The sequence below is a fragment of the Haliotis rufescens genome, unplaced genomic scaffold (genome assembly GCF_023055435.1).
Source record: "Haliotis rufescens isolate VD_foot unplaced genomic scaffold, xgHalRufe1.0.p SCAF_3, whole genome shotgun sequence".
In the NCBI taxonomy this organism is placed as follows: Eukaryota; Metazoa; Mollusca; class Gastropoda; order Lepetellida; family Haliotidae; genus Haliotis; species Haliotis rufescens.
The window spans coordinates 46,528,564-46,552,693 of record NW_025964001.1 but is presented as its reverse complement, the minus strand read 5'-3'; the positions used below and the strand labels follow the sequence as shown (position 1 = coordinate 46,552,693).

Here is a 24,130-nt window from a genome sequence, read left to right as displayed (position 1 = left end):
AAACTGAAAGTTTGTTTATGTGATCCGAGTAATCATGTCTTAAACATCTTCTAACAGAAATCTGTTCCAGTTTAAACATTGCAATCATGACAGCCATATTGTACATTGTGCCCATATCTCAGTAATTTTGGTATAAATGCAATAAGTATGTGGTACACAGAATAACATACGTTTTTGGGAGTATTTATATTTTTGACACAACTGTTGCCTTGCACCATTTTCTACACCTCCAAATTCACTTTGATGCTGAAGCTGAGTGACTAACAGTTTATACCTGATTTTATATTATCAATGATTCATTCATTGGTAGTGATGAGGTGGTCTGCCTTGCTGACTTCGTTGATGCATGTCATAGATTGATGCTCAATTACTGGTCGTGACTCCATTATTTACAGACTGCCTTCATATGGCTGGAATAGTGCTGAGTGTGGTAGTAAACAACAAACAGTCATCACACTTTGTTGCATGACAGATTTCATCACTGTAGATGAGCATAATGATTCCAACTGTCCAGTTGGGTAGCCCACCCATCTGCCTGGAGTTCTGACATACATGGTGCACATTTCGTCAGTTGGTATCACAATCTCATCAGTATAGGTAAGTTACCTTGAACGTTGATGACATTTTATAAAGATTATAGCTTATCAAGGGAAAAGAAAGTTTACTTTGCCCTTTTTAGTGTGGGCAACTTTTAAGATTCTTCCTAGCTCCTCAAATCTGCTCATGGATTGTACATTAAAGAACAGCAGGACAGCTTTCCTCTATTTCATTTTGTATACATGGATTTTTAATGCCTGATCGATTACCTTTCTTTGCCCATTCTTCCAGTTGATCAGAAAGCAGACAATTCTACATGGAATTTTATTTATATACATTTATCTCTACCCAAAACCTTAAATTCTATATGAAAGTGTATAGTTTACGATACATATTAAGGTATCCATTCTTCATTACGTTTGCAATCCAACTTATGAATGAATGGATCAATCAATCCTAAATAGTACCAGTAAGGTCAAAGTTTGGGTATCAGCCAATCGAATTGCATACAAGGGTAACTTCTCTTATTGCCTCCAGTGCACTTTGCAGACAATGTTATCAAAACAACTTCATGGTTCAGGGCACACAATAGCAAAACCTTCATCCCTACACTGTAATGAACTTATCTATGCAATGCCATTGTCATCAAACAGGGGATAATAATTTATACTTGTTTATATATATTTAAACAAGTATAAATATAACGAACTGTTTTTTTGTCCCAGCCATTTGCTGTGTATATGCTGTATATATGCTTATAGCAAACAATGGTTATAAACGAACTAAAATGTGTGGATCGATGATCATGATGTCAATCACTGGATTGTCTGGTCTAGACTGGATTATTAACAGACACCAACATATAGCTGGAATATTGAAGGTCATCTGTGGTCTGTGTAGCATTGTATCGATGCAGGAGACGGTAAATTGTGGTTATGTTAACGTTAAAATGACGGGCAACATCTTGGACAGACTCTCCAGCTTCCAAACGTCCGATAGCATGGTTTCTCTGAATTTGAGTTAGGCGTGGCATTGTTGACCAAGGAGTGGTAGGTCCAAGAATCGGCCACAGTTTTATACCCACTACAGTTTGTGCATTTTCGATTTCGCGAGAAATGGGTGCATGATACCCACATATTCATTGAAATGGTGCGTTTTGGCGATTCGTTTTTTATGTTGCGTTTTTACTCGGGGCTTCCAAAATGCAACACCATCAGGCTTCACTACATGCTAAAACTCGTATCAATTTATGGTTCCGTGTTTGTTACCTATTTGCCTTGCGTTTCTTTTGCGTGTGAGTATACATGATGCAAATGTGTAATTGTACTGATCATTAATTAGAAATTGTATTTAGCATTCAGCATACGTTCGATTTTCATACAATTTGGTGAGTGACGACAGCGCCTGGCATGAAGTAATGTTTCGTCCCTGGTAAGGTCTCCATTTGGCCTCCAACTTGCGGTTAAATGTCACAGTCCTGGCATTATGATGATGAGACATATGTCCATATTATACGAATTCCCACACTAACGGCAGTGAGGCGGTCTCTTTGTGTGGCAGTGTAAGAAGGAATTATTGGTACTGACTGTCAGGAGAGTACAAGAACAGTTTATTATCTCGAAACCACTGGCGGTGGTACAAAAGAGTACAAAAGAATAAGCATGTCCACATAAAGTATTAATATGTGACAAGTTGACAGTATGTCATTCATAGGTATATTATATCTATTCTGTTTTGTGTTTTCGTACTACTTTATATATTTCATCGATCAATCTCGATAAGTTCTTAAGATCTCTAATGTTTTGACTGTTCAATAACCTCTTAAATGTATACAAATTAGACCATTTATTCTGGTAAGTAATTGGTAAGTTTACAAGTTTATTTTTTACAGAGCCTTGCATCTAAACAGATAATGAAATTCGTCTGCAACTGAAGGAGAGTTGCACAGTTCACACACACGATCTTCTTTCTTTAGTTTATTCTAACGAATGGTTTCAATCGGTAAATTATGCTTACATGTTCTGAATTTTAAGATTGGATTATACATGTTCTGTCATTAAAGGGTATCCTTTAAATTTTGTGTTTTCCGTCAGATACTGATAAATGTAACATTTGCTGCTCATTGCCAGGTTGCATCTCCATTCTTGTAGGAATTGTTCCTGTTGTACCTTGCCTACCTAAGCAACCTGCCATGTCGTATCACAGGTAATAGGGTTGTAGAATATGTGTACTAGTCCACAGTTATTTAATACAGTTTTAATCCATTCTAGGTATTACTTACATCTTGATTCCGTATAACAAAGTGATAAATCATTTGTCAGTAAGTGAGCTCAAATTTAACGTCGCATCGGCATTAATTCGGCCATATATAAAAACAAATTTTATCAAACACATGTGAGCATAACAATATCATTCATACAGTTTGAAACACGGGTTATAGGCCACCTCGCTGGGGATCATGGGGACTTACGGTGCCTCAGCTTCCTGCACAACACCCCAGCAGGATTTACGTCATCACTTTAGCTACTGGTGGTTGTGCTCAACACTAGCCAGTAGTAAAACATACTCAGCAATGAGTTGGCTTAAAACACTGGTTGATGACAGTAACATCGATTATGACAGTAATAACGTGTCACACATTTGTGAAAGTTACTTATCACACGTAGGTGTTGCGATGTTATGCCAGAATTTAATTACACGTTTTGAAATAGTTATGTGTAGAGGTTTTCTGCCTAATTTCCCATAAACCATTAAATTTGGAGTTGATGCCCTTAATCCAGAAGCAAATTTTAATTTCTTTAAATGTACACGCTAAATAATTTGTAAATTGTCGTATCCCCGTTTTCTGAACGATATAACAAGATAATTGATACCATAGAATCAAAAGTCGAAATAAGGCAAACGAGAGGTAAATGGATATTTCTTGCTCTCTTTCCTGGCATTAGAGGCAACAAATTGCGCCTATCATCCTTCGATTTCTATGGAATGTTGGGCCAAGGTAAACATAGTTATCTACTAGCTCGAGGTGTTTTCCGCCAAACATGAATTGGAGTTTACTTCGCTTAGCATGGCCACTGCCAAATATGATAATGTTTTATTTATATATCTAATTTCCATTTAGTGCAGTAAATTCTAAACGAGTCAAGGTTTTCTGTTAATCGGCGGGGCATCTACTAACTAAGAGTGTCATCAGCATACAGTAAAATCATAAATTGTAATAATACGTTAATAAGATTGTAATAAACATTTACACCGTGCGCGCGGGAGGCAGGGTGTTATTGTTACCAGTGAAGGGTGACAATCGTGTATTAAGAATACTCGTAAAAAGTTTCCCCATGCAACTCAAAATTGTGATAGGTTTGTAAGAGTTCGGGTCTTGTGAGTTACCTTTCTTCTTAAATATACTGAGAGGCAATGAAAACGCAATCCAATTTTCAAACGTGAATTTTATTAACATAAGAAAATTTCAAAGCTTGTATTAAGTATATTAGCAAAGACTGATAATTCTGCATAAAGCAGTGTCCAATATCATCAGTTCGAACCCCATTTACAAGAGAGAGATTGAACAGACCCTCAGTATCTGGTGTGTCCACCTCGAGCACGAACACAAGCTTGCAAACGCCTTGGCATGGAATCACATAAACGACGGAAGAAATGAGCCGGGATTGCGTGCCAGTGATACTGCAATGCCTGAGTGAGTTCAGCAACATTGCGGGGCGAAATCTGCTGTCGTCTCACACGCCTACCAAGTTCGTCCCACAGGTGCTCAATTGGGTTCATGTCTGGTGACCTTGAGGGCCACTGCATGACCTCCGCGTTATTTCTCTAAAGAAAATTCCGTGTCAGGATGGCAGTATGGGGCCTAGCATTGTCATGCTGAAAAACTAGCCGGTTTCCACCATACTGTCGTAAGAGAGGAAGAAGAACTGGCTGTAGAACAGTATCCACGTAACGTCGTGCCGTCAAGTTACCTTGCACAATAACAAGCTGTGATTTAAACACAGCATTTATGGCTCCCCAAACCATTACTCCTCCACCACGAAAGCGATCTCGTTCAATAACACAAGGTCGCACATAACGTTCACCTTGACGTCGGTACACATCTGGGAAAGAGACGTTAAAGCGAGACTCATCAGAGAAAACAACATTCCTCCAACCGACGTTGCCCAGAAAACCACCTGCTGCAGCCCATCGCTTTCGTTGAAGTCTGTGATTATGCGTTAAGATCTGACCTTGGTGCGGTCGACGTGACCGTATCCCTGCTGCAGCAAGACGTCGACGCACAGTTCGACTGCTGATGGATCTTCCTCTGATTCCGATAGTGTTGTTAGCAGTCTGTACAGCTGTCTGAAATCGACGTCGGAGGTGTTGCATGACAATATAGCGATCCTGACGTCCTGTTGTCACCCGTTGAACGCCTAGGCGTGGCCGATCCTCCACCCTGCCTGTGACTTGGTAGCGCCTTCTGAGACGACTGACAGTTGATGGATGGACATTAAAGTGTTGTGCAACGTCAGTCTGTGGAATGCCAGCTCGCAGCATTCCAATGGCCTGGTGTCGCTGATCTTTGGTTAACCTAGGCATGGTGCATATGGACACCAGTTTCAAATCATGATGGGGGGCAATGTGTACTGTTTGCATGCAATTCAAAATTCATGTCGTGCACATGCATTTCGGACTGCAAGCTGAAGATGTGTTTTGGCATTTTGTTCAGGATGGTGTGCACACAACCAAACATGTCTGTACACACGACGACAGAAGACAATTATCACGCTAAGTAACATTTTTCACTTACTAATAACTTTGTTTTCTCCTCTGTTACTATTCTATGATAAAAAATGCTGATTGCGTTTTCATTGCCTCTCGGTAATAGTACTGGCTTGATCACATCGGTTAGCCATGCATTTTGTATGTTTCCGGTAGTAAACACGGCATTACAGTAATCAAGATAAACCGGTTGTAATCATTACTATATACTCATTCATTCACAAGGAGATCTATACCAGCAGGGTTTTTTTCAGGTTATGTCTTCTATTGTGATGTCACTATTGAGCATTTGATCAAATGATCATATTTTGATATTCTTCATCAATAACTGTGTCTGTATTCTTATGTTTATTTATATCTTTATAGTGCTTATAAAATGTTTCGATATCAGGTTCAATGTTATTCACCTAACTCTTATTCATGTTAAAAGAGCGTTCCAATAGACTGTTTTCGATTGGCTCTACATAAATTGCATAAATCGTCCCTATTTTTCTTGATATGTTTGTGCAAGCATTTCTTATATGCCTCAGATTGCTCTCGGAAAAGCTTTCTGTTTTCAATAGTGTTAGTTTTCTTAAATTTCTTTTTAGCCTTTATACATGAACACAGACTGAAGTGGTATGCAGTATTCTGTCGGAAACCAGGAAAAGAAAGCACGATAATTATTAAATTATATTTATTAAATATCAGAGTCCTCTCTCTATGTCAGCCATACAAGTCTGTACTTGAACGTTTCCCATTTGCCCCAGACACCAAACATATAAGTAGGTAAGGACAGCACCCTGGTATCCAAACCAGCAGGAGTTATCTCCCCTGCCGGAAGTACCGCCATTTTGGATGCGCGAAGAAGAGCATGCTGGGTAATGCGTGTGCATTCAAGATGACGTTACGTCCGGTTCCGGGAGGCGTGCGAGAAGGAGAAGCGCACGTAAACTCCTCCACTTCAATAAAAGAAGCGTACGTAAAATCCTCCACTGAAGCAAGTAAGGCCATCATGGGCATCAGGGTTGGCAAGCAGTGTGAGGAGGAGGAGGGAGGAGGAGGGTTCTTTTTTGTGTGTGTTTGTTGGCAAAGCAATGATGAAAAAGTTCTTTCGGGAGAGTTGGGTGGCCCTGAAAAGGGCCGTTTGGAGAAGAAAGATACCACCAAAACTGGAACGGGAACTGGAACGGGAATGGGAATGGGAATGGAAACTTCATCCTAGGAAGGCGCGGGAAGCTTCCTCATTCGCTTTGCTCTGATTCGCAGTCTCCTCCCACAGATAGTGCCAGAAAGTAGTAGCTGCCACGTTCTTCTTGTGGCTCACCAGCCCGTTCAGCTTGAGGTAGGCGCAGTGAGAGGACCACTTGAGGTCATCTAGCCAAGGATCGTCGTGGAGCACCCATCTTCTCAGCCGCACGCCGCAATGAAAGTAGTAAACGCCATCGGCACTTCTCTTCAGCGGTCTGGTTCATCTGCATCAGCCACCCCTCGAAAGTGGCTAGTCTTCTTTCAAAGTGTAGATGGGGCTTACTAGGCAGCGGCGGCGCCACAGCCATCACCACCACTACCACCACCGCCACCATGATCATGTTGTGGAACGGACGTCTGAATTCTAAAGGTGGACCTACATGGACAGACATGGACGTGATGTAGACATGCTTACATGGTGTACTTCCTGTCTCCATGCAAACGTCGTGTCACTCGTGACTACAAACTTACGTTTATATATTTATAGATAGATAGACATATGTGGTGACGCTCGCTCATCCATGCCTCAGTGTTGGCACTCGTGTATGCATACATGCGTACTGTCACTCGAGTCTCCATGCAAATGTGGTGTCACTCGTGACTACAAACATACATTTATATATATTCATAGATATACATACATACATAGATTTGTGGTTTCACTCATAGGCGTGTGCCTCCAAGATGACGGGGGAGCGTGTGGGGGTTCTTTTGGGGGTTGGGTTGTTTGTGTTGGCAAAGCAATGATCAAAACATATTTTTCGGGAGACTTGGTTGGTTTGATCGTAAGAGACTAACTCCTCACCCACATATGTGCTGTGCTGCACAGGCACGGATTGGTCGTCATCTTTCTTCTGACAGGACACTCACTGGTGTGGGTTAAACACCTCATGTAAGTGTCCTTCAGTACGGTATGACAATTCACGCACTGAAACGTCCCATTACATGCCTTAGTGCCATGAGCGTAGACTGGCAGGCAGCCTTTGCACATACTGCATTGCCATGGAGGCGATGGCAATGCTGCTGCTGTCTTTGTGAGTTCCAAGTCCCAGTGACAGCCTTTGCACAGCAGCAGCTTTTCAATTGAAACCAGCTCCACATCCCCGTTTTCCATGTTGTTTTCAATGTTGTCATAGAATGCAGTGTTGGGGACCTCGCTCTTTTTATAGCAGAGGAGCGGATTAAAATGTCCCCCTATTTTGATTAGTTGAAAACACAGCACCCTAAATGGTCCGTTTGGGTGCCTGGTCTGAGCCCCGGTTTTCCAAACCAACCCGACCCGACCCTTGTGTTTCTTTTCCATAGGAAAAGGCATGTTCCATGGTAGAGAAAGCACAACTCATCTCGGATGCTGTCTTCTGATTGGTCGGTGCTGTTTTCTGATAGGTCAAAAGCTTCTGATAGGTTGCCTTTTTGATCCTGTTTTGGGGAAGGCTTGTCTATAAATCAAGAAGAGCAGACGTTCATCAGGCTATCATTGGCATCATGGCTGGCAAACAGAGTGAACCGTATCACTTGGAGAAGATAGAGGTGTCTCAAGCCAGACGGTTAAGAACCTTGAACTATACTTATCATTTGACATTGAACCAAGGCTACTTGGAAGATGACCCACCACACCACCTGTCAACAGAACTGAAAAACTGATGAACTGAAACGTTAATTTGACAGAGTGATTGATGACATCTACCCAGAGGTGTCAGGCCAGAAGGGTGACCATACTGGTCTTTGTATCCGTCACCCCGCTTTGGAGTCTCCCATACGGATTCCATTTCGCCGCTTTGAAGATCTCCATGGCCAAGATATCTTGCATGCTGTGGAAAAAGTCCAGCAGTCAAACAAAGACCTTGTCATTGATGACACTATGGTTTTGAAATTATTACATGTAGTAGATCCAGACCGACTAGGATCAGGCAGTGGGCATCTGAATAACGTGGTTGGGCTGGAAACATTTTTTAGAAAAAGTGCATTGTAAGGATCTAGAACAAAGATCAATCCTGTTTGTAAAGGGCCATTGTTGTGGCACAGCATTATACACAGAAGACCAAACCACCTACCCAAGAAGGGGCATACCAGAGAGTGAGACTGATGAGAATGGGGCGAGACGATGTTCAAGGAAAACTGGCACAGACACTGTTTCGACGCCTTGGCATCCCTGACGGTCGCTGTCAGGGCCTGGACACCCTAGAACGTGTGGGATGTGCCTTGGCCAAAAGGAACAATCAGCTGAAAGTCTACAGTCAAGATATTTTCTACAGACTGTTCTACAAGAGTGATGAGGCTCCACCCGGCACCACCATTTTGCATTTATACCATCATCATGACCACTTTGATGTCATCACTGCCATGCCAGCCTTTTATGGGTCTAGCCATTACTGTGAGCACTCCAACTGTGGTTATGATCGTTCCAAAAGACACCCCTGCGCCAAGCAATACCGCTGTCATGCATGCCACCACCCCACATCTTGTGGACCCAAGGAAGATCATGGTATGTCTTGTTTGTCATGCAAAGGATGGTTCCGAAATGTCCAGTCACCCTCAGAGGGAGGACCCAGTGCCTGTCAAGCGTGACTTGCCTTGGTTACACCAATGGCCTAACATGTGTGCTCAGAAGACTGGTCTCCATGTAAAGTGTGATGATGATGATAATGATGATGATGATGATGATGGATGGAGCAAAAAAGCCCAGCAAAACAACACCAACTTCATCTTCTATGATTTTGAATGTATGCAAGACATGGGTGTGCACATCCCGAATTTGTGCGTGGTGCATTTAGGATGTGGGCGTTGCATGGGTCAAGCTACAAGCGAGTTGTGCCAAGACTGTCCATGAGACAAGAAGGTCAAGGTCCCAGCCGAGTGAATGTGTTTCAAGGTCCCATCACGCTAGACACGCGTGCATGGTTGATGAAACCCAAGAAGGCACGACCTGAGGAGGATGAAGCATGCAAGGGGTCAGCAGCACACCCTCCCGTGGAGGTGGACTCGTCCACCCTGCTTGAGGAGGAGGAGGCGGAGGATCCCATGGAGGTGGTCACACCCGCCTGATGAGGATGACGTCATTTATGCGATTGCTCATAATGTGTGGGGGTATGATGGACACTTGATCATGAAGGCCATACACTCGCATCTGGTGAAAAACCCAGACGTGATACTGAGAGGGCAACAGATTTTACAGATGAAAGTGGGACGTTTGTGTTTCAAAGATAGTTTTAATTTCCTGACCATGCCACTGAAAGCATTTCCAGAGACCTTTGCACCGGCTGAACTGAAGAAAAGGTATTTTCTTCACTTGTTCAATGCCCAGGCCAACCAGACCTACAGAGGTCCCTATTCTCCAGCAGCTATGTACGATCCTGAAGGCATGTCTTCCTCCAGTGGCATACCAAGAAATTGCAAGAAGGAACCATGTTGGACTTGCAAGAAGAACTCTTAGCCTACTGTCAGAGTGATGTCGACATTTTGAGGCGTGGATGTGCATCCTTCCGACAGTTCTTTATGGAGCAGTGCGATGTGGATCCTTTTGCAGAGGCAGTGACACTCCCCACGGCATGCCCGAAAACCTACAATAAACTCTTTCTGAAACCAAAAAACATTGCCATTCTCCCACCTCAAGGCCACCGGCCCGTTCCAAGACTATTCCTTGACCTGTTTGCACTGATTACGCTATCTCATGAAGACCACACCAGACCTGCACATACAGCATGCTAGAAATGGGGGTGAAGTGACTTTCACGTGTGCAGAGGGTAGACATCATTACAGTGTGGATGGATACGATCAAGTTACATGCACCGTCTTTGAATTCATGGGCTGTTTCTCAGCGCTTAGGCTATGGTCAGACAGAATATATCAGCACTCCTGTCAAGTACTTTGCTCTGTTGAGAGATAAAAGAAATACCATCAACGATGTTATGGTCATCAACGAACATATGGTTTTGGTGAACTATACCCACAAGAAAGAATTCCACACGCCCCATCCTAATTCCAATGTCGCCGTGGCTGCTTGGGTCACCGCACAAGCGCGTCTCATGATGTACAACATCCTCAAGCCGCTGGATCGCAGGGTCTTGTACTTCAACATGGACAGTGTCATTAATGTCCATCGCCCAGAGGACGTTTGTGTCAGGGGGTCCCAAAAACTATGCCTATGGGTAAATGCACCCAAGAATCGATGGAATGCACAACACGACCTGCAAAGTGGTTTCACTTTGAATTACAGAGCCTGTCAACACCTCAACTTTGACGGCATGAAAGACCTGATTGTTGGACAACGGTCTGGGGATATAATGAGGGTGCGAACACTCATCAGATCATGCGTGCAGGACTTCACCACGGGAACGATCTTCTAACCCAAGCCACCACAAAAGATTACCGCATCGTCTACAGTATAAGCACAGGTCTGTCTGTAGACATGGTCCCCTTTGGGTACAGAGACTAGACATTGTTTTTGTGAGGTTCTTAACGTTGTGTTGGCTGTTGGTGTTTTACCTTGAAAACATGCATGTTCGGAGAGAGTGCTGTTCACTTCAATCCATGAAGCCATGGAAGAAAACAATGGTCTGAAAGTGGATCGAAATGCAACCAATCAGAAGCTAGGGTTTTCGACCAATCAGTTGCCCCAACACAGAGTTGTGCTTTCTCTCCCATGGACCATGCCTTTTCCTATGGAAAAGAAACACAAGGTCTGTGCCAAACTGTGTTGCGTGTGGGACAGAAACCAACCAATGAGAAAGTAGGGTTATCGCCCAATCAGGAAGCAGGGTTTCAGTGCTTCTCCTATAAAAAGAACGAAGCCACACACCGTCACAGCCCCGGCACTGAATAAGAGATCAACCATGACGTCCTGATACAGCTGTATGAAGTTCCAGACCAACAGTCACAGTTACTTGTACTGCCCTGAAGTGACATGTACCGAGTGTCACACTCAAGGTCACCGAAGACGAAGATAAGCAGTCAAGGCCCATGCTACAACTGCCAAGCCGTTGGCCATTTTGCTGCAGATTGCCCAGAACCCCGCCGCAAGAAGACTCCAGCATCGCCGTCCATGTCAACACAAGTGACACAAGTGACCCATCTCATAGAAGACATGCATAACGATGTCCGTGCCCTAAAAGAATGCAGCACACAACTCCATGCGGACGTCACACCACGCCTAGGCAAAAGAAAACATGACAGAAGCCCCTCATGAAAGCTCCCTTCAAAACGCCAGTGACGTCATCAGTCTGAGGTGGAGGAGGAAGAAGATAGGCACCTATCATTTGAGCAAAATGACATGGCATGCTGCTTAACTTTGTTTTCCAGTTTCCAATAGTTTCCAGTTTCCTACAGTTTTCCAGTTTCCAGTTTGTTTTCAACGGCCCTTTTCAGGGCCACTCAACTCTCCCGAAAGAAATGCTTTGATCATTGCTTTGCCAACACAAACAACCGAACACCACCCCCAAAAGAACCACACACCCTCCCCCGTCATCTTGGAGGCACACGCCTACGAGTGACACCACACATCTATGTATGTATGTAAACACGAGTGGCTTCACGTTTGCATGGAGACATGAGTAAAACACCACATATGTCTATCTATCTATAAATATAAATATAAATATGAATATATATAAACATATGTTTGTAGTCACGGGTGACACCACGTTTGCATGGAGACACGATTGACAGTATGCATGTATGCATACACGAGTGCCAACACCGAGGCATGGATGAGCGAGTGACACTTCATATGTCTATATATCTATCAATATAGAAACGTAAGTTTGTAGTCATGAGTGACATCACGTTTGCATGGAGACACAAAGTACACCACGTAGGCATTTCTATATCACGTCCATGTCTGTCCATGTAGGTCCACCTTTAGAATTCAGACGTCCCTTCCACAATATGATCATGGTGGCAATGTTGGTGGTGGTGGAGGAGGCGGTGGCGATGGTGGACATGTCTACCAAAAAAAACCCAGGATCGATAAGGCACCAATCAGAAGCTTGGGTTTTCGACCAATCAGAGGCCACACATGCCCTGTGCGGGTCTCTGATTGGTCGAACAGCAGGTTGTGCTTTCTCTCCCATGGAACAGGCATGTTCCTATGGAAAATAAAAACAAGGGTCGGTCCGGTTTGAAGGCTCAGACAAGGCCCTGGAACGGACCAATCAGCGCACTGCATGTCGGACCAATCAGCGTGCTTCATGTCAGACCAATCAAAACAGCGGAACATTTCGATCCGCTCCCTCTTCTATAAAAAGAGAGCAAAAACTCTAGTGGGTTCAGATTCACTTGTGAAAAAAATCATTATCATCACACCGAGAATGGCAGAGATGAAGAGCTGTACAGATGCTTGTGAGGGGACCATGATTCTTCTGGGGACTGAGGGTGTGAATTCTTGTGGACCCAGGAGTGATGGTACGGATACTTGTGAGTCCAGATCTGAGTGTACAGATGCTTGTGATGGTAGGCTGCCACCGCCCAGTAAGCCACCATCGCTGCATCTACACTTTGAAAGAAGACTAGCTTCTTTTGAGGGGTGGCCAATGCAGATGAACCAGACCGCTGAAGAGATGGCTCATGGGGCCTTCGTGTATACGAAAAGTGCCGATGGCGTTTACTGCTCTCATTGCGACGTGCGACCGAGAAGATGGGTGCTCCACGACGATCCTTGGCTGGAACACCTCAAGTGGTCCTCTCACTACGCTTACCTCAAGCTGACCGGGCTGGTGAGACACAAGAAGAAGAACGTGGCAGTTACTACTTTCTGGCACTATCTGTGTGAGGAGAATGCGAATCAGAGCAACGCGAATGAGGAAGCTTCCCCCACCTTCCTAGGATGAAGTTTTCGTTCCAGTTCCCATTCCAGTTCCTGTTCCCGTTCCCGTTCCAGTGTTGGTGTTTTTTTCCTTCTCCAAACAGCCTTTTTCAGGGCCACCCAACTATCCTGAAGGAACACTTTCATCGTTGCTTTGCCAGAAAACACACACACAAAAAACCTCCTCATCCTCATCCTCCCTTCTCCTCCTCCTCCCTCCTCCTCCTCACTCTGCTTGGCAACCCTGATGCCCATGATGGCCTTACTTGCTTAAGTGGAGGATTTTACGTGGGCTTCTTTTATTGAAGTGGAGGATTTAACGTGTGCTTCTACTCCTCCCGGAACCAGTCGTGCAGCCATCTTGGAGGCGCACGCCTCCCAGAAACTGATGTACCGCCATCTTGAAGGCATGCGCATGCCCTCTCTGAAACGGACGTGACGTCATCTTTGATGCGCACGCATTACCCAGCATGCCCCTCTTCGCGCATCCAAGATGGCGGCACTTCCGGTAGGGAGATAACTCCTGCTGGCTTGGATACCAGGATGCTGTCCTTTACTACTCATGTAGCATATGAAAGGTCAACGTCAGAGAATAGTAAGTCTCGATTATCTGACGAAACAGATGCCAGTGGACATAAGAGGTAAAATAGCAAAGAAAATTAATGGAAAAATTGTGGATCACTAAAAATCATTGATGACATCAGGTGTTTGCGAAAAGGGTAAGCATGTCCTGCCCCTCCGATAGCAACCGCCATTCTCAGAATTTTCATAAAAACGGACACCTCACTCCTGCCATGCTGCGAGTGCATGTAAACAAATCAGACAATCAAGCGATGGATCAGAAATCAAGTGACACGATAGCGCATTTACTAATTTTGTTGAAACTGGAAACCGATATGTTTATATTGAATTAGGTCTGTTGTGCACAAAGGCAGAAATTCTGCTGTTTATCTAAGAAATAAAAGACGCGGGGAAGTTGTTTAACGTAGAATAAAACAATGCAGCAGGGAGAATAAACCACGACTGTGCAGCCCCAAGTGCTTTATTCTCCCTGTTGCAGTGTTGTATCGCGTAGCTATCTGATATTTTTAGTCTAAAGAAAAAACTTTTTACAAATATGTAATACGTATAAAATATTACAAGGTTAATGTGGACACATTGACATCAATACAGCTGGCTTGGCTATATAGCAGACGTGCTTGGGAAGAGCTCTGTAGCTTGGGTCTTGATTGGCGTGGTTGATTATCGATGTTTGGACGTGTAGATAGTCAACGATATGTCAAGACTGTAATGGCAGAGATCCAGAGCGCCATACAACCTGTTGATCAACAACACACAAGTCAACATGCTGAACACCAATCATCAGCTGCGGTCAACAGAAAACGACAACACTCCGGTGACACTTCATCTGAGAGAAGCAAGAAAAGCAAAACAGCCGATCAGACAATTGAGACCGTGCACACAGACAGACAATTGTTTATTTGAGTCTCACCCCAGCAATACAGTATAAATGTTACAAACGTATATAAAACAATATAAAATTATTACTTAGGCCACTCAATACAGAGTTATGAGAAACTAAAACGTTTAAGATTATGTACAGCAAACATGTATAAAAAAAAGTAAAGAAATATCACACTTTGTTATAAATAACCGATTTACGTTTTTGTAAAATTGCATGGCCGGTTTTGGCACTAAGATAACACATAACATTATTTGATAAAACAATAGACACTTTTTCAACTTCGCTAAGAGTATTAAAACCAGGATACATATCACAGAATTGTGCTAAAAATTCATATCCATGATAAAGCACATTTAACAGATGCCATGAGACTGGTACAATTAAAGATGCATCTGACTAGTGAGGCTGAGAGGGCCATTGCAGGTCTTGGATCTAGTGGCACCATGTACGCTACTGCCTTAAAAATGTTAAAAGAACAGTTCAGCCAGGAAAGTTATATTGCAAGAGCATATGTGAACCAGCTGACTAAGGGGAACAGAATACAGGGACGAGAGGCGCTGCGAGATTTCTCCTTAGATGTGATCAATTACATAGCAACTTTAACACGGATGGGTTCCTTTGCAGATATAAACGCAAATGATAATTTGCGGCAGATAGTAATGTGTATGCCAGGGTACCTTATTGATAGATGGAAAGTGAAGGCATCTGATATCAGAGAAAGAGGTGAACGGCTGTCAATTCGCCATATCAGTGATTTTATCAGAAAACAAGTAAAAGCAGAGTTCGACCCAGACTTTGGGGATTTGGAAAGAAGAAGTGATTCCAGAAGGATACAAGGGTTATATTCTCATCAGCAGATGAAGAGGGGGCCCATATGTTATCTTTGTTCTGAAGAACATAGAATCTCAGATTGCCCAACATTCACAGATTGTACTGTTCCAGAGAGGACTCAGAAGGTTCGAGACCTACGAGAGACTGTAAGACCAAGAAGGCCTGCCGTATCAACGGATGTTCACGTACACACAACAAGATGTTGCATTTTGACCCACAGGTGGCCAGTTCTATCATTGATACAAATAGTATTCTACCAGTGGTCAGGGTGATGTTTAAATCCTCAAATGGTAGGACCAGGGAAGGTAACGTCCTAATAGATGGAGGTGCAGGAACCACAATCATTCGCAAAGAATTTGCAAAATCACTTGGTCTCCAGGGTAACAAGGAGAGACTTGATCTATCACTTGTAGGATGTGAGAACTTGAGAACATTAACAGTCGCGGATTGAAATTTTGGATTTCTTCACTTGAAAGCAGTGAGGCATTTGAAGTAGAAGCTTATGAGATTGATAAGACTGTTTTGAATGTTAAGCCCTTGGATAGAAACTGGTTGAGATCATTCCCACATCTTAACAACATCGAATTGTCGCACAAGGCGGGACCTATTGATCTCATCTTGGGAGTTCAGTATTCTCACTTGCATGCTGAAGAAGAGGTTCGTCAAGGTCTTCCATTTGAGCCGATCTGAAAGAAGAGCAAGCTTGGATGGTATATTATGTGTCCAGACAAAACTCAACGTTCAGTGATATGCTCAGTGAACTTTGTTGAGAAACTTAATCTTGACAAATTCTACCAGTTTGAAACATTGGGGGTACAAGCTCCAAATTGTAAATGTTCTGTTGAAGTACTCTCAAGTGAGGATCGCATAGCACTCAAACTGATGAAAGAATCGCGTCGCACGGTTCAGGACAGATACGAGATTGGTCTTCCTTGGAAGAAGAACTCTGCCTTACTTCCAAACAACTATAATGTAGTCTATAGAAGACTTGTGTCTCTTGAGAAAAATCTCCTGAAGAATGACCAAAAGGCTAAAATGTATTGTGATGCTGTGAATGAGTATGAGCAGAAAGAATGGGCAGAAAAGATTGATGAACCCAATGTGAAAACTAATGGTTTCCCAGTTTACTATCTTCCACACCATGGAGTTTATAGACCGGACAAGCCCAGTACCCCATTGAGAGTTGTGTTTGATCCGGCATGTGTGTGTGATGGTGTATCCCTCAACTCATATCTGTAGAAGGGTCCAGGTCTCACTGGGAACTTGCTGAGTGTTCTTCTGAGGTTTCGAGAGGACAGAGTTGCTATAGTTGGAGACATCTCCAAGATGTATCTTCAGATCAGGTTGAGAGAGAGTGACACTCATTTACACAGATTCCTATGGAGAGACTTAGAGGTGGATAGAGAGCCGTCAGTGTACAGATTGCTCAGAGTGACTTTCGGTGATAAGTCCTCTCCAGACATGGCAAGTTATGTAATGCTTCGAATTGCTGAAGAGAATGAGGACAGATATCCTGATGCATCAGCAATTTTGAGAGACGACAGGTATATGGATGATCTGATTCATTCATGTGAAACCCAAGAAAAGGCTACGAAGAAAATCAATGAGGTTAATGCTGTGTTAGCTACTGGACAGTTTCTTCGCAGTTGGTTCGTGAACAGAGTAGAGAAAATCAACCACAATCGTCTTCCTCTGTCAGTCTTGATGGTGAAGAAATCAAGACCTTGGGTATTCGATGGAATCCGGATACTGATAATCTGAGTTTTACAGTCAAGAATCTGGTTGCAGAGAAATACACTAAGAGACAAGTATTATCCAGAATGTCAATGTTGTATGACCCACTTGGACTAGCTTTAGCCATCACGATCAAAGCTAGAGTAGCTATGCAGGATATCTGACGTCAGAAATCGTTGGATTGGGATGATGAGTTACCCAAAGAAATGTATGTTCAGTGGTCGAACCTGTTTCAGGAACTGCAAAGGTTGAGAGATGTTCAGTTTCCATGTTGTTTGAAACCTCCTGATTCCGTCAACACAACAACTCTACACGTCTTTGCAGACGCAAGCATGAAAGCCTATGGAGCTGCAGCATATCTCACATGTGCAACAGAAAATGAGACTTCAACACAGTTGATTATGGCAAAGGCTAGAGTTGCGCCATTGCATCAGACAACAATACCGAGATTGGAGCTTATGGCGGCATTGATTGCTTCAAGGTTGGCTACAACGATCAAAAGAGAAATCAGACAGAAGCTGTCAGATGTGATATTGTGGACAGACTCACAAATTGTGCTTCATTGGATCAGAGCAGAATCAATATCATTCAAAGCCTTTGTTGGTGTCCGCATAGCCGAGATACAATCTCAATGGAATCCAACACACTGGAGATATGTGCCAACATATTGGAATCCTGCAGATGATCTTAGCAGAGGAATTTCTTTGGAGGAATTGAATGGTAGCTGGATGAATGGGCCAGAATTCTTGAAGTTACCAGCTAATAAGTGGCCGACCCAGCCATGTGATGCAGCAACTACTGAATCCAGTAAGGAGAAAAGGAAGTGTCCAGCTATTGCTGCTTGTGCACCAATCAACCCTGTCATAGAAGCAGATAAGTTTTCATCATGGCAACGACTTCTGCAAGTTACAGCATACTGCCTAAGGTTTGTCAGGAAACTCAAGGACAAGATACACAAGGTTTCATAACTAGGGGATAATGCTATGACAGTGAGTTGTGAAGAGATGAAAGCAGCAGAATTGTATTGGATCAAGTGTGTCCAACGTGGAATGAATGATTGGAAGAGTGACTTCTGTAATCTAGCTCCCTTTGAAGAAAAGGGTATTGTTCGAGTAGGAGGTAGACTCAGACATTCTCCACTGCGGTATGATCAGATTCATCCAGTACTATTGTCTCCAGGTCACCATGTATGCAAATTGATAATGTGTGATGTTCATGTGCAAATGGGTCATGCTGGTCCAGAGAGAACATTGTGCGAGAGTAGGAGATATTATTGGATTGTGCGTGGGCGGGACCTAGCCAAGAGTATTGTGAGAAATTGTGTTGTGTGCAGGAAGTTACGTCAGCCTGGTCATACCACTTTGATGGCTGACTTGCCTCCAATAAGTTTGCTTCCATTCTCACCACCATTCCATGTAACAGGGGTTGATCTCTTCGGACCAATGTCAATCAAGTATGGTAGGAACAAAACCCAAAAGGTATGGGGAGCAATCTTCACGTGCACGAATGTGAGAGCGGTTCACTTAGACATAGTGGATGGATTGTCTACTCAGGCATTTCTACAAGCATTGCGTCGTTTTGTATCAAATCATGGATGGCCACACACAGTTATTTCTGATAACGGCACATCGTTTGTTGGAACCGAGAGAGAACTTCGTACCCTATTCAGAGAAGGCAAACAACAAATGATGGACTTTGCATTGCTGCACAGAATCAATTGGAAGTTCATCACGCCTTTGAGCCCACACCAAGATGGACACTATGAAAGTTTGATTAAACAAGTGAAAAGATCTCTGAAGGTCATCATCGGTCAACAGATTCTCACCTGGAATGAGTTATCAACTGCATTTGCAGAAGTAAAAGGTTTGCTGAACGCAAGACCATTGTATTATACAGCACAGGATCCTAATGATCCACAAGCCCTAACACCCAACCACTTCCTGTTAGGGAGAGCTTCCATGTTCCACAAGGACCGTTCCAGGAGACAAAGAACCTACATAAAAGGTTTGAATATGTGCAGATGCTGGTGAAGCAGATCTGGAATAGGTTTCTACGAGAGTATCTACCAACTCTCATGCGTAGGAGCAAGTGGCGTACACAGGGGAGACAACTCCAGATAGGAGATATTGTTCTGCTCATGGACAACAATGCACCAAGAGGAAAATGGGACTTGGCAAGAATCGTTGATTTATTTCCAGGAAAGGATGGTGTTATCAGAAATGTCAGAGTTCGCACCAAGAACGGTGAATACAACAGATCAGTACAGAAGTGCTGTCTGATCATGGAATATTTCACATAGACTGTTTTCAGATGGCACTTGGTTGCCCCCCGGAGGATTTGGTTGAAATGACATTTGAATGTAAAATAACTAATATTGAACTTCATTTATGCCAAGAAAGACATATTTTAGTTTGCCGGTTTGATCAAGCCGTTTTGGTATATGTATTGTGTTTCCAAAATAATGATGACTCCCTGTTGTGTTTTGCGAGCTCCAGCGATGAGCGTGAGTGACCCGCGATGGTCAAATGTGTGAGAATTTCTGTGTGTTGCAGAGAGTTAGCGGCTGAGCACTAATCTTCAGGTATAAAACACTGTTTTTTGTTTAATATATTATCATGTCATAAATGCAAGTTTTGGAAATACGTCAACTTTATTGATGATTCATTTTGCATTTTTCAAAGAGCGTGTTGTTCAATTTTCAATCATCTTTGAGTGCTCAAAATATATGCTGGAAGTATTTGTAATGTTTTCAAGTATTGTTATATCCCCTAAATGGTATAACTATTCTTTGTTGCGTAAATGTCGGTCAAAGAAAATGTTTATTTGCCGTAAATGTTAATTTTGGAGCGAGTTAAATTTAAGGAGAAATCCTTGTTTCAAAATGAAATGTAAACTTTATTGGGGATGATTTTGGGTGAACATTATGAATGTTTGAATACTTTTTAAGAACTGCAATTGATTTTTTTGCTTTATTATCACTAAAGAGTATATTTATTTTACTCTTCAGAACATATTTATGTTACGAAGGACTCAGCCAATAAGGAGTGGTGAACACTATCTTCTCTTCATCATTTGTACCAGTGTGATTCCCTTAATTCTGAGATCGCGATTATGAACTCTACTATCACCAAACGTATGTATAGTTTAGAGGATAGACAAGAACATTCACTCTCTGATCGTGTTGCCGCATTAATTAACAGCAAGATTAAAGAAAAAGTTGACAATGTGAAAAAGGAATTTCAAGCAAATATACTAGCCACATAAAGAAAATGTGCACGGAGAAAATATAGATATAAGAGCACACCGTCCATATATGAAATATAGGTTTGAACACAGCAATTATTGGAGACATCCAAACGCTCATGCACGTGCCGTGCGATATGACGTCATTGATGGGGGCCTATGGACGTGCAATGTGTTACTGCACGTGCATCCTGTGCAGCTGTACACAGCATGTGCAACTCAAAATTCGCTGTCACTTTGGAAAGCATGATCTGTGGTCATTCAAAAATTCAAAACTTCTCAGGCGCAGACACAAGCATATCACAAGCAAATCATGCAAGATTGACAGCTGCACAGCGTCATGAAGCCATTGGAATGATCCGCGCGGGAATGAGGCAACAACAGGTGGCAACACATTTCCAATGCCATCGTAACACGATATCGGCATTGGTGAGGCGTTATCAGAACACAAATGACGTTGCCGACCACCCACGTTCAGGGCGTCCCCGAGTAACGACGCCAAGACAGGATAGATGGATTCGAGTTACACATCTCCGACACAGGTTCCAAACGGCAGTAACGACGTCCCAGACAATTCCTGGACTGTGCCGTATCCATCCCAACACTGTCAGGAATCGTTTACGCCAGTACGGGATTCGACCACGACGCCCTGCCATACGTCCCATCCTGACACACCGTCATCGAGTCAACCGTCTAAGATGGTGTCGAAATCATGTTCGCCAACCTCGAATATGGTGGAGAAATGTTGTCGTTACAGATGAATCGAGGTTCAACATTTCCAACAGTGACGGGCGCCAACGTGTCTACCTGCGTTTGGGAGAACGTTATGCACGCAACTGTATTGTGGAGAGGAATCGTTTTGGAGGTGGCTCTGTGATGATTTGGGGTGGGATAACAGCACGGCACCGAACCCCTTTGGTGGTTGTTCAGGGCAATCTCACTGGTGTTGGCTACAGAGATCAGATTCTGAGGCCTGTGGTCATTCCTTTCCTGCAACGTCATGGCCCAGGATTGACATTTCAACAGGACAACGCTCGTCCTCACACGGCTAGGGTCGCAATGGATTTCCTTCACCATAACAATGTCATGTTACTGCCATGGTCTGCAATTTCTCCAGATCTCTCCCCAATAGAGCATGTGTGGGATGAAATGGAGCGCCGTCTGCGTCGTCTTCCACATCCTCCAGATAACGTCCGTGATTTGGCACAGGATTTGAAGAGGATATGGCAGGCCATTCCCCAGGCCTTCCATGCCCATTTGGTGGACTCCATGCGTCGCCGATGCACTGCTGTGATTCACGCACAGGGTGGTCATACCCGTTATTGACTTTGTGACTTTGTCGTTTGACCCCCTACTCCACTTTGATCTTCTGACGTCATCGTAACAGATGTTGTTCAGGTCCCGTTGACATTTTCTTATGGTCCGATCATTCAGCTGCTACAGCGTCTGCATCATTTTGTTCTTGCTGTGTTGTATTTCAATCCAGAATATATTTTCTCCGTGCACAGTTTCTTTATGTGGCTAGTATATTAGCCAGCTTGAATGCAAATTAGCGAAGTTCGAAAAGTCCTATGCAGACTGCATCAAACCAAAAGCTGCGAACAATGATATTTCCGATCGCCGTATTGTGCTAAAAAAATTGAAATTATATGAAAACGAGGCCACGGAAAAATCGATCACTAACAACAAAGTGGTGTCAGTGATCGGAGATGGTCTCAAAATATTTGTCATTAAAGTTGTCTCTGCTGAGAGGAAGAAGGCGAGAGGTGAGTACCCCAGTGTTGTGATCGCCACACTGGACACCGTGCAACAAAAGGATAAAGTTTTGAAAGCCAAAGCTAGGCTGAAAGATGTAAACAAGTTTAAGAATGTTTATATCGAATCATGTAAATCCCAAACAGAAATGAAAGAAAATGCAAATCTTAGAAAACTGTTGAAAGAAATTGGTAAAGATGATGTACTCTTTGTCAATTCTGGTGGTTATATCACTAAAAAGCAGGGTTCGAACTAGGACATAAGGGTTGGTTCTTGGAACGTAGGGGGGTGGTCCCTTACTGATGTTGATTATAGGCTTTTTCGTTCAAATACTGCCAGTTAGTTTGATTTTGACATTTTATGTATATGTGAATCATTTTAAAGAAATAATGATGTTTTATCTTAACCTGATTATAAATGGTTTGGTAGAAAAAAGAGCAAAATGGACTTGATACGTTAATAAAGGCCATAAAGGGACAGACTTATGGTTAGGGTTAGGGTTATTGGCAAGTTAGGTCTAGCAAATGACAGAAAGCAAAGAATTCCCTGTGATGTTATAGATGATAACGGCAATTTTTTTTAGAATAACAATGTTCTTGATAAGTGAAAAGATGCTTATCATCGCTTATATAGCTCCCCTTAAGATTCACAAAGTGATGTTTTACTGTTATGAATGATCGTTATCCTATGACGAATAGAAATATAAATATGGCTGCCTTAAATAAACCGGTCGACAGGCTGGAAGTCGAAAAAACTGTTTTTAATGCTAAAAGTGGTAAGGCCTGTGACCTTGATGGCATTATACCTTCTGAGGTTCTTAGAAATTCCGCCTGTGTTGATTAACCGTATAGAATCATCAAACATTGTTTTAATAACGGAGTAGTGCCCTCCAAGTGGAATGAAGGTATTCATAACCCCATACCTAAATCTGGCATGAGTGATCCCCGTAACCCACTTGAATATCGGGGCATAACCCTTATATCGATTCCAGGCAAGACTTATGCAGATATACTTAAAACTCGTTTGAGCAATTGGTTGGAGAAAAATGATATTTTAGTCGAAGAACAGAATGGTTTCCGTTCTAACAGAGATTGTATTGATCATCTTTACGTTTTATCGTCTTTAATTCAGACAAGAAAAGCCAAAAAAGATTCCACTTTTGTTTGCTTTGTTGATTTAAAAAAAGCATTCGATACTGTTAATCGAAAATGCCCGTGGTATGAATTGTTCCAACTTGGTATAAGAGGAAAATATTACATGCCATTCCTCTCTATGACAATGCAAACTGTTTTGTTAAATTCAATGAACATTTTACTGATGCTTTCTCAGTGATGTCTGCTGTAAAACAGGGGTACAAGTTATCCCTGACGTTATTTGCTGTTTATATAAACGACTTAGCCCTTTGTATTGATAACCTCAACTGTGGTGTTCAACTTGATTATGTGATAATATAAAGTTTGATGTATGCAGATGATATGGCGCTTATAGCGCCTGACGAAACGTCTTTGCAGACAATGTTGAATGTTTCAGATGTGTAGTGCAAGCATTGGAAATTAACAGTAACTGCAAGTAAAACAAACATTGTACATTTTAGATGTCCTTCAGTGACGAAATCTAATTTTGTTTTCACATGCAATGGTAATACCTTTGAGTATGTTGAGTGTTATAGATACCTCTGTATCTGGTTGAACGAACATATTCATATGAAGAAATCTGTCAGATAACTGTATAAATCTGCCAGTAGAGCCCTGTCCTCTTTATTTTCTAAG

The 24,130-nt window shown here is 42.7% G+C and overlaps 1 protein-coding gene across 1 annotated transcript; it reads left to right on the top strand.

Moving 5' to 3' along the window:
• Window positions 1-12,839: 12,839 nt before the first annotated feature.
• Window positions 12,840-13,358, top strand: LOC124118854 (baculoviral IAP repeat-containing protein 7-like). The gene has a single exon (XM_046481128.1). It carries the CDS (start codon window positions 12,840-12,842, stop codon window positions 13,356-13,358), a length of 519 nt encoding a protein of 172 aa, XP_046337084.1.
• The last annotated feature ends 10,772 nt before the right edge of the window (window positions 13,359-24,130 follow it).

What these genes read in the sequence shown, in the direction of transcription:
- LOC124118854 (XM_046481128.1), top strand. Translation starts at nt 12,840, where the DNA reads ATGGCAGAGATGAAGAGCTGTACAGATGCTTGTGAGGGGACCATGATT.